Below are 12,312 nucleotides of genomic sequence, written 5' to 3'. Positions count from 1 at the left end.
ATATTATGGAGAGACTGGGCCTCTGGTGTCAGGCGCGGACTCTTCCGGCAGAAAACAAACAGCACATTTTTATACAGATGAACAAGCAACTCTGATCTCTCTTTGCACACAGTGAACATTCCAAGGTATCCCATTTCAGGGGCCCCGTTTTTGCAGACCAGTTGAAACTGGCTGGTTTCTTAACTTACAAAAGATAAAGAAAAAGGCTTTCATTTTTACAAAGGAAACAGACATGCAACACTTTAGATATAATAAGATCATTTTTTTTCTACACTAGTCTTGAAGTAGGGTCAGGTTAAACCGCTGGTAAATTAGACAAATCAATTTCAAGTAATCTGGTTAGATTGGAAGGGCAGACATATTTGTACAGAGAAGAGGCAAATTTGTTAAATGCAAGAAATGAACAGGTGGACTATAGTAAATGACAAAGGGATATAGGATATACCATACTGGAATTTTTTGAAGATATTATTAAAGAAAATAATTGGTATTTTTACAATGCTTTCTACCATTAATTTCAAACATTCCAAAGTGTCTTACAGCGATTTAAATTTAGACAGGCAACACGGTAACAGACCCTTCTGGCCTATGACCCCATGCCACCTAATTACTCACAATTAACCTACAACACCTCCGGTATGTTTTGGAGAGTGGGAGGAAACCAGCGCACCCAGAGGAATCCCATGCAGACATGGGGAGAACGTACAAATTCCTTACATTCAGCGGTAGATTTGAACCCCAGTCGCTGGCAAAGTAACAATGTTGTGCTAACAGCCTTGTTTACCATCCCACTAGACCATTTAAAAACTTTTAGTCTGCACATTCCAAACTCCCAGAAATAGATTATGTCTTAATTTGGGAATAAGAATACAATAGATAGAAGTAGGAAAAGGCAATGGCAGATATGATTTTTGGCTTCAATATAAGCTTGTAGCTCCATGTGACTCTTTCCACTTCTTTAGGCCACGTTTATCTATCTCTGCCTTAAATAAATTTAACAGCTGTCTGAAGTAGGAAATTCCAAACAACTCACTCAGTACAGAAAAAAAAATCCTTGTTTTAATCTTCCCTTGTTTTGGATTTTCCCATGATGGAAAACATGCTTTTTGTGTATACCCTATAGAATCGTACATCTTTCATAATGATCATTAAGATAATTGAGTTGATCAGAGATCATTTTGTTTTTCTTTAAAATATTTCTGTGAGATCTTACTGAGAATATCACGGAATAAAATGTAGTTACATTTAGAATTTCAATAAGCTTGATATTTACATAGAATTTTCTTTGCTCTGGCATTAATGCATTTTTTACAGATTCTCTCCATAAAGATGGGAAACTATTTTTGCTACGAATTTTTATTCAGTTCCTCCTCGTCTCACCATTCAACCTTTCAAATCAGTTTTAGTGTCATTAACTCAATTCTTTGTTCTTGCCATTGCTCCAGATCAGTCTGTTTTAAGGTAAGAGGTTCAACTGTCCCCAAAATATTCGTACAAACACTTAAGAAAGTGCATACCCCAAAGTCAAGTGGGTCAGATCCTAATAAATAATCTCAAACCCTTAAGGGCCCTACAAGTCTGTATATCACATTTATTGTACTTTTCATATCTTCTTTACATATATCAGTCCATTTTCTCTCATCTATTTGTATATTCATATCTACTTCACATCTTTGCCTTGATTTATGAATTCCTAATTTCTTAGCTTTCTTTTGTAATAATTTGTACATTACTGAAATAAATTTCTTTATATTCCCATTACAAAACAATGTTTCTACTTCTGTTTCTGGTGACAATTTCAAATCTTGACCAAACATTTCTCATAAAAAATTATGAAGTATCTAGTATTTTCAGATATATTAAATGTTTCCTTCATACTATTAAACATAATAAATTTACCTCCCTCAAAACAATCCTCAATCATATTAATTGCCAAATCTTTAGATATCAATTCCCCATAGAAAAAGGAATAAATGTATTTTGAAATAGTGGAGTTTTCCTGGACATCCAACCAGATCCTCCTATTACCTTATCAACTTAATTCCATAACACCATTAAGTGTTTTAAAATAAAAGTTTAACATTCTCCCATTCCATTTATAAATAAAATCTTGAGGGATTGTTTCCCCTATTTTACTAAGTTCTATATTTACTCAAGCTGGAAGTTTTTCTGAGTTATACATTGCATTAATAAACTGCAATTGAGCAGCTTTATAATAATTCTTAAAATTGGTGAGCTGCAAGCCTCTCAGATCATATTTCCATGTTCATTTTTCTAATAACATTCTTGCCATTTTTCCTTCCATAAACATTTTATTACATAAGCATTTAATTCTTTAAAAAATTTTTGAGCAATATCAATCAGAATTATTTGAAAAAGATATTGTATTCTAAGAAAGATATTCATCTTTTTTAATATTTTATTTATAAAAGAAAAAAGCAATAACCACAGTTGCATAACTGAAATATAACATTTGTCAAAATTTAAACATGGTTACAGAAATATAAACTAAAAAAGAGCTACAGAAAATCCTACAAAAAAAACTAGCCCCCCCTCCAATCCCAACACTATCCCCTCCTTCTATCCTACCTCTAAACCCCCTATCCCCCTAACAAAGAAAAGACTAGAGAAAAAGAAGGAAAAAATAGATGAGCACCCTAGCGGCACTCAAGACCAGTCTTAAATTTTCAAGTCAAAATAATCCAAATATGGGCTCCAAATCCTCTTAAATACATAATATTTATCCCTTAAATTATGTTATCTTCTCCATTTCCAAATGCCACCTTTGTAAATTAAGCTCATTTGATCTTTCCATGAAATAACTATACATTTTCATGCCACTCCTAAAGCTAATCTCAAAAACATCATTTGAAATTTATCTAATTTATGTATCAAGCCCATTTCACTAACATCTCCAATTAAAAAGATCTTTGGATCTAAAGAGAATTTTACTTTTAAAATGATTTTTAAACAATCTCTTAATCTATACCAAAAGCCCCTAACTCTATCACAAGACCATACTGAGTGCTAAAACATGCCATTTTGATCATTGCACCAAAAACACTGATCTGAAGCACTCAGCTTATATCTTTTCAAACATTCTGGGATCAAATATAATTGGTGTATAAAATTATAAGTCACCAGTTTGTACCTAACATTTACTAACTTTGTCATAGTATCTCTACAAATACTCCTCCAATGATCATTTTCAAATTGAACTCCCAAGTTCTTCTCCCATTTAAATTGCGATTTATGCAGTTCAATCCTAGGCATTTTATGCTGCAGTAATTTATACATTTCCAAAATAAAACCCTTCTTCTCTCCATCCCGAACCAACATTTGAGTTGATAATAACAAAGTGTGTGATTAGGGATTTGATATTTTCCTTCAAAGGAAGATATTCATCTTAATACAATTTATCTATTAATGTAATAGGCAATACATCCCATCTTTCTAAATCTTTACTTTTTTTAATAATGATAAATAATTTAATTTAAATATAATATTTTAAAATTTTGAATCTACTCTAATACTTCAATTTTATGCTTTCATCTGACCATCTAAATTCAATATTTTTTACATTATGCATAGATTCCTTTAACTAATGACATAATTTCATTTTTATCCCAATTAATTTTATAACCTGACCCTTCTCCATATTCTTTTAACCTAATTTTTAATTGGCCCAAAGATTTAAAAAGATCTGTTAAATGAATCAAAACAACATCTGCACATAAATTTATTTTATATTCTTCTTGATTCACCTTTATACTAGTAAACTTCAGATCTTTTCTTATTAACTCAGTTAACGGTTCCATTTAAATAAAGCTGGTGATAATGGACACCACTGTCTACTTAATCTAGTTAAATAAAATTTCATCAAAAACTGACCACTAGTCACAACTTTTGCACTAGGTTCCTTATATATAATTTTAACCCAGTCTATAAATATTGATCCTAATTTACATTTTTCCAAAATTTTAAACAGGAAATCCCATTCTAATCTATAAAAAGCCTTTTCTGCATCTAAAGCTACAGCTATACTCAAATCTCCTCCCTTAATTAAATTAATTAATTTAAATGTATTAAGCTAATCAATCTTGCAACATTATCTGCAGATTTCAGATTCTTAACAAAACAAAATCCATTTGATCCAGATGTATTAGTTTTAGTAAATATTTTGCCAGTCTATTTGCTAACATTTTAGCTAGTATCACAATCTACATTTAACAATTAAATTTGTCTATATGATGTTGGTTTCAACAGATCTCTATCTTTCTTTGGTGAGACAGTATTCAAAAAGAAATCTGGCAGAGATTTAACTTGTACTGCTTGATTTAATACCTCCAGAAAAGGAGGTATCAAAAGATCCTTAAATTTCTTATAAAACTCTACCAGAAATCTGTCTTCTCCCGGTGAAGTGAATTCATTACATTCATAATTTCTCTTACTGTAAAATCACAATTTAAATAATTCCTTTCTTGATCATTTAAACTAGGTAAATTTATTTGAGATAAAAATATATTTATCTTATTCTCATTTTGAACTGATTCTGATTGATATAATTCCATATAAAAATCCTTAAGAGAATAATTTATCTCCTGAGATTTATATGTAATTACTCCAGATTTATTTTTAAGCATATTTATTGTTCTAGACATCTGTTCTGCTTTTAACTGTCATGCTAACACCTTATATTATTTTTCTCCTAATTCATAATATCTCTGGTTAGTTCTCAGAATTGTTTTTTTCCTGTTCTGACCTTTGGAATAGTATTATATTGAAGTTTCTTGTTAATTAAAGATTTCCTCTTTTCTTCAGTAGCTTTCTTCTGTAACTCCTATTCCAAATTATCTTTTTCTTGTTCCAACTTGTTAGTTTCTTTCATATAGTCTTTTTTTTTATTTTTAGCAGAATAGCTTATTATTTGTCCTCTTAAGTATGTTTGAAGTGCATCCCATATAATAAATTTATTTTCCATAGACTTAGAGTTTATTTCTAAGAACAATTGGATTTGTTCTCTTATAAAATCACAAAATTCCACTCTTTTTAATAGCATAGAGTTAAACCTCCATTTATATTGAAAATTTCCTTTTTCAGAAATTGAACATGTCATTAATAGAGAATGATCAGATGAAATTCTTGCCTTGTATTTTATACATTTAATTCTTTCTTGTAAATGTGCTGATATCAGAAAAAAATCATTTCTTGAATAAGAATAATGTCTTTATAATACAAATAATCCCTTTCTGTAGGATTCAACCTATGCCAAATGTCAATTAAATTTAATTCTTTCATCAGCTTTTGTGTCCTCTTAGCTGCTTTCATTCTTACTGTTAATTTATCTAATTATGGATCTAAACAAAAATCCCCTCCTATTAATATCTTTTCATGTGATTCTGCTAAATGTAAAAATTTCCCTTATAAAATCTTTATCATCAACATTTGGTGCATAAATACACATGAGCGTCCACATTTCAGAGTAACTTTGACAATGAACTATAGCATTATCTTCCCACAGCATCCATTATAATCTCTTGAATTTTCACTGGTAATGTTTTCTTAATTAAAATTGCTACTTCTCTAGCTTTTAAGTTAAAAGATGAAGCTGCCACTTGACCTACCCAATCTCTCTTTAATTTTAAATGTTCTTTCTCTGTCAAGTGTGTCTCTTGTATAAAAGCAATATCCACTTTCATTTTTTTAATATTAACTAATATTCCCTTCCTTATAATCGCACTGTTAAGCCCATTAACATTAAAACTAAAAAAATTTGTTATCCTTATCCATTATCTTAAAATCCTGTCTCTCCATCTCTAAATCTTCCAGGTCTCCTCTTTCTAAAAGAATGAACTCCCGCTAAACACTCTGTCCCAAAGAATAAAAAGGAAACAGTAAAAAACATAAAAAATCCTCCGTTATAAATGCTGATTATAGCAAACAGCACTACCCTCCCCCCCCCCCCCCCCACCACATGGGTTGTGGCAGTAGCCACAAAAAGACACATAATGGTTGAAACAAACAAGTAAGCAATCCCCTCTCCCTCCCAAGGAAAATAGTCTTACAATTAAATCAAAAAAGGACAGTCTCTTAAAAAACATCAAATATCTTTTTATAATTGACAAGAAGAATTCTATATCTCCAAATCACTATATGGTCCTTGTTCATGGCTTATAACTTGAAGTGGTGCAATCTTCTTTGGTGAACTCTGTATCTGCAGCTCTTCTCTATGGATCTTTCAACCAGGACTAGAACCTTCCAAACTTTCTTGAATTTCCTCCTTAATCCAAGGAAGAGATTCAGCAAAAAAAATAAACACCTTTAACACTGCTGGAAATTGAAAAATAGATCTATAACCTTTTTTCCAAAGAATTACTTTTGCTGAATTAAAGTTTTTCCTTCTCTCCACCACATTTCTACTCAAATCAATATAAAAGAAAACCTAATTTCAATCAATCACCAAGGCCCAGCTTGTTGCCTTGCCTTCTCAATTGCAAGTCTTAAATTTTTTTTCCCTGTCCTGATAGCAAAGACACTTAATCAATATTGGTCTAGGTGGTTGAGACATCAGTGATTTCTACCTTAATCCCCTTTGGGCTCTTTCTAATTCAATTCCATTTGGAAAATTCTCTTCTCCCAAAATTTTAGGAATCTATTTTTGAAAAATTTCCACAGAGTTCACACTTCCTCCAGGATCTTCCTTAAGGCCTGCAATCTTGACATTATTATGTCTACTATGGTTTTCCAGTCTGCCCATTTTTTCCCATCATTGCTTTCTTCTGTTTTCTCCAAAGCATGTCTGAATTCTCCACCCTTTCCACCTTTGCCATACAAATTTCCACATCATTTTTTACAACTTGCAGGTCAAATTCAATCTTTTTAACTCTCCCTTTAACAATATTAGAAGCCACATTTTTCGTATCCAGTCTATTGTCATTTATATTAGACTGGTTAGTCTGCATATTATCTTGTAATTTATTAAATCGACCCTCCATTAATTTAGATATTTTTTTTTATTTCTGAACTTTGTCTTTTAACCTTCGGAAGCCTCCTACTACTTCCTTATATTCCATTTTTTCTAAATCATCTGAATTTTGTTGATCTCCTTGATATTCTTATTCACTGCCAGATGATGATTTTTAAAATCTGACAGCTTTTCTCCAGGATACACTTCCTCTCTTCTGCCAGCATCACCAGCTGCAGTGGTATCAAGTCTCCATTCCAGGTTTTTCTCCCCCTCTCCACGCATGTGCAGGTGCTTTCCATGATGCCTGTGCAGAACTTCCTCATATTCCTCCGGAGAGATAGGTCCAACTCCAGCGCCATCTTCCCCAGTTTCCTGGGCAGATGGCACTGATGTCGGGCACATGTATTCAGAAATCACTTCAACAGACCTGGGAGGCTTTGGAGTTTCTAGCTCCAACTTCGAGGTAGATTTTTTTCTTCCATCTTCTTCATTTCTTGAGACTGCATTTTCCTCACTCTAATTGCTTTCTTCCCTCTACCAACCATAATAACTTTTGTTTAGAAATCTTCAAAAGGTTTAAAAATAATTAATATTTCCAAAAATTATTTTTAATTTGGGTATTTAGATTAAATCCTCAGGAGAGTTTAGGTTCCACTTCCTGTTCATGTTCCGCCCTTTTAAATTACCGTATTTGATGACATATAAGACCCACAGGCATATTAGACCACCTCCTCCCCCCCATTTCATCAGGGAATATTAAGAATTTTTTCTAGTTTGTTTATAGGTTATCATTTAATGTCATTGAAATATGTAGCTACAGTATAGAAGAAAAATGCACAAAACATGCAACTAGGACAGCAGGAAAAATCTTTTTAATAATAATCCAGCTGTAGTATACAAGAGAAAACAAAAGCAAATTACAGTATTTGACTGCATATAGACCCCCCCACCTTTTTCCAAATAAATTATTCCAAAAAAGTCCCCTGGATCTCATATGCGAACATGAGATTTTGGGGAGCTTGGCATTGCTGCCTAGCCCATGCATCAGCGAAGCAGGGATCCCCCGCTTTCACCCCAGTATTTCTGACTGGTCCTGGTATCAGGGAGGGAGGGATTCCCCCGCTGTCTTCCTGGTATTTCTGCCAAGGCCTGGTATCAGAGAGAGAGGAATCCCCAGGGCCTGGGATGGCACTTGAAGGCACCCCACCCCAAGCTCCACCACTCTCCTAACCTAACCCTCCCAGAGCTGCTGCCACTATCCCAGACATAGAAGGAACACATACCTGTTCATCCTAGCGTTGGCCTATGTATATGCCATCAAATACGGTAGTTATAGCAATAAACATTTTATTAAAACAAAGTGCTGCTGTCATTCCCCACTCTGGTTCTCTCCTGGGAGAGAGCAGAGGAGTGGGATCAGTTTCAGGACTGGTGGCAGGCTGTTGGGGGAGTGAGGTGGTGGGATCAGTTTGGGAACAGACAGTGAGCCTCTGGGAGAGAGCGGGGAGCGGGAGTGACAGCGTTCTGCTGGGAGAGTCTCCCAACATCCCACCACCAGTCCCCACATTGATCCTATCATCCCACTCTCCCCAACAGCTCGCCACCTCCATACTGATTCCACTGCCCCGCTCACCCCAAAAGCTCACCACCAGCCCCCAACAATAGATGGCAGTGATGCTAGTGAGCCACGCAGCGATCGCTGTCAGTGTTACTCAACATTATCACTTTAATTTTAATTTCACATATAAGACTGGGGGATATTTTTGAGTCATTTTTGGGTTAAAAAATGGTCATATGCCATCAAATATGGTCATTACTGTTTCTGACTGTGCTTAATATTTCTCCTCCAGGTAATTGTACCTCTGCTCTGAGACCCCTACCATCTCAGTTTTAACCTTCCTCAACAACTATCCTACCTACATCTGCAGACCTCCACTTTACAGAAGGGTAAACACGAGGTCTGCAGATACTGGGAATTACAGGTACACAATCCTTTATCCAGAATGCTTGGGGGACAATGTGTTCCAAATTTTGGATTTTTCCAGATTTCAAAAAGCCAGATTTAAGATCACCCAAATTGTGCTGCCTTATCCACCCCCACCCCCTTCCAATCGCGCTGCCGTCTCCCCACCCGCCTGACTCGTGCTGCCAGTCTCCCCCCTTTGCCTGCCTGAGTCACGCTGCCAGTCTCACCCCCCCCTCGCCCACCCGATTGGCGCTGCCGGTCTCTTGCCCACCTGACTCATGCTACTGTCACTTTCCCCAATTGCTGGATTTTGGCCCTTACCAGATTTTAGATGTCTGGATAAAGGATTGTGTTCCTGTAGTACAATACATAAACATGCTAGAGGAATTCAGCAGATCACGCAGCATCAATGAAAAACAATAAGCAGTTGATGCTTTGGGCCAGTGATACCCGAAGAAGGGCTCGGGGCCAAAACATTGACTGCTTATTGTTTTCCATAGATTTTGCCTAACTTTCTGATTTCTGTCAGTATGTTGTGTATTGTACCTACACTCCACAGCTACCTGCACACCTACTGGGGGAATCTACAGACAAATATCATATTTTAATATAATCTTAATAGAAAGCAAAATGCAATTGTTTTTCATTCATTGTTTTCTTAGGTGCTATGCACATGTGGGTTACGGAAAATCTGAGAGGACATTATCACTGGAAGTACCATCTTGTGTAGATTTTGGTGTAGTGACACATGAATTTCTCCATGCTATTGGTTTTCAACATGAGCATTGCAGGAGTGACCGTGATAATTATGTCACAATATACTATGGAAATATTGAACCTGGTAAGAAATTTGAGAACATCAATTTGCTCTTTGATATTAACCTGCTGATTTCAAGATAAATTTACTTTAATTTCTTTAATTGTGTCAACTGTGTATTCTTTTATTCTGGTCATTAGTCAATTATTGTTTGAATGGATAGTGTGGTTCATTATTTGTTTCATTTCTGGTTTGTGCTTTTGCTGGCATTGGCTATGCATTGCAGAATCTGGGAAAATCAAGGTTTTCTTGATCATTCTTCCCAAAATAACACTACATAAGAAAGATGGTACTATATTGCTCAGAAGAAAAGAAAGTGGTGGAGGAAGCTTGGAGAAGGGTAACATAGAGTGACATGCTTCATAAATACAGAGAATGGTTATGAGAATGGTTCAAAGTTTGACAACCATGATGTTGGTAGTGAAATAATCCCCTCTTGACTAACACAGTGATCACACAGAGCAGTGGATGATCAGGAGAGATTTTTTTAAGTGATCCAATATAGTGGGCAGAATTCTTGCATTCATTAGAAACTGCAATATTGGATAAATTGAATTGAATCCAGTGCTCCAACCAAGTGTATTTAATGCAATGATTATAATATACATATTGGAGTATTTTCCTGTTACTAATTCACAGTGCAATAAACTAGTGCAGCCACTGGGAGCTTTCATCAGAACCAAATCATGCCAGATCCATGTTCATTTCTGAACATTCAAGGCTTCCAATTAACTTCTGGTCTGTTTAGCAATGTTAACTGTTTTCAAAATATGGTCATGCCTGGTGAGATTTCACTATATACCTTGATTTCTAAACAAAATCAGAGAATGCTGGAAATACTTCATAGGATAACTGTCACCTGTGGAGATAGAAGCAGAGTTAAAATTTTAGTTCAATAGTCTTTAGTTCTATAGTGATACTATACTAAGGTATAATGAAGTTTGCGATAATATTATTTAATTGATTTTTATATATAATCATTTTAACAAACAATCACTTTTAATGATAGGAATGAAATTTAAAATTGGTTGTACATTCACTTTAATTATATGTTATCATATTGCTTCACTATATTAATAGTTAAACTCAATAAAAATATTTTAAAAAGAAAGAAGTTATGAAAGAGCTTTGATAAGAGGAGGTGGGAATTGGACATCATTCAAGAGTCCCTTGTGGCTTTTCACTACCACTTTTCATGTATTGATTTTACTGAAGATGAAATGCATGAAACAACTTTGTTTCATTTCGGCGATTGTTACCCAAATTTGTTAGGTGTACAGGCAAACATCATGAAAAGCAGCACAGAAATGGCAGTAGGCTCCTTTACTTCTATGTAAAATGGTTTTCTTCATCAGTTGGCTTCAGTAACTTATCACAATTTATACAGTGCATTGTACTGTCAGGAAGTTATTAAACTTTTAATTTTTTTTATATTTAGACATACAGCATGATAACAGGCACTTTTGACCCATGAGTCCATGCCGCCCAATTACACCCAATTAACCTACACCCCTGGTATGTTTTGAACAGTGGGAGGAAACTGGAGTACCCGGGGAAAACCCATGCAGACATGAGAAGAATATACAAACTCCTTACAGATAGTGCCGCCCTGTCTACACCAGGAAAAGTTTCTGAGTTTTTCTCCATGGATAGATTTAATCCTCATCCAGACATTCAAGATATATGCTGCTATAGCCTCTATACATGTTGTTTTCACTGATCCCTGAAATCCACTGGACAACTTAATTTTAACAAAAGTTGATCCACTCAAAGAACAATGGAGTTCTAACTACTGTATAAGGTGCTTCCCATCAGTGTACATCAGGAGAAACACAAAAGCTGCTGATGCTAGAATCTTGAGTAAAAATAATTGCTGGAGGAACTCAGCATGTCAGACAGTGGTCAGTAGAAATGGTCAATCAACGTTTCAGGTCCAAACCCTTTATCAATTCTAAGATAGAATGGGTGAAATTACATATATATAAAGGGGAAAATAACCTGGGAGAGGGGCCCAGAGGTGATACAGTATAGTTTAGGAAAGAAGACATGTGAGGGGACAGACAGGTCAAGGTAGAAACTATTAGTTAAGTGGATGGGGAAAGAAAAATTAGAGGGAGAGAGAAAAAAAGAATATGTGCAAGAATAGGTAAAGAAAAATGGAAACAGAAGAATAAAATAGGTGTATAACTTTGCACCTACGACTGTGTAGCTTGGTGCGACTATAACACCATCTACAAATTTGCCGACTATACCACGGTAGTGGGTTATATAAAGGAAGGGGATGGGTCAATATACAGGTTGGAGATTGAAAACTTGGCTGAATGGTGCATCAACAACAACGTTGCACTCAATGTCACCAAAACTAAGGAGCTGATTTTTGACTTCAGGAAAGGAAAGCCAAAGGTGTACAATCCAGTGATCATCGAGGGATCAGAGGTAGAGAGGGTGAGCACATTAAGGTTCTTGGGAGTCACTATCTCGGAGGATCTTTCCTGGACGCAACACACCAATAGCATCATGAAGAGAGCATGTCATTCCTCAGGAGTTTGCAGAGAAACCCTG

At 35.2% G+C, this 12,312-nt stretch overlaps 1 protein-coding gene across 13 annotated transcripts in view; it reads left to right on the top strand.

The window, feature by feature from the left end:
- LOC138741338 (low choriolytic enzyme-like) overlaps positions 1-12,312 on the top strand; it is a 143,077-nt gene that overhangs the window by 72,616 nt on the left and 58,149 nt on the right. For 12 of the 13 annotated variants that reach the window (XR_011343465.1, XM_069895254.1, XM_069895287.1 and 9 more), the window contains one exon: positions 9,596-9,774. The exons of the other annotated variant lie outside the window; for it this stretch is intronic. Coding sequence is in view for 11 of the 12 variants with exons in the window: in XM_069895254.1 (XP_069751355.1) it covers positions 9,596-9,774 (179 nt within the window). In the remaining variant the exon portion in view is untranslated. The remainder of the gene's footprint in view (positions 1-9,595; positions 9,775-12,312) is intronic. 13 annotated transcript variants of the gene reach the window in all.

The sequence above is a fragment of the Narcine bancroftii genome, chromosome 1, assembly GCF_036971445.1.
Source record: "Narcine bancroftii isolate sNarBan1 chromosome 1, sNarBan1.hap1, whole genome shotgun sequence".
Lineage (NCBI taxonomy): Eukaryota > Metazoa > Chordata > Chondrichthyes > Torpediniformes > Narcinidae > Narcine > Narcine bancroftii.
The sequence above is the reverse complement of the archived record's forward strand: the minus strand, read 5'-3'. Positions and strand labels throughout refer to the sequence as shown.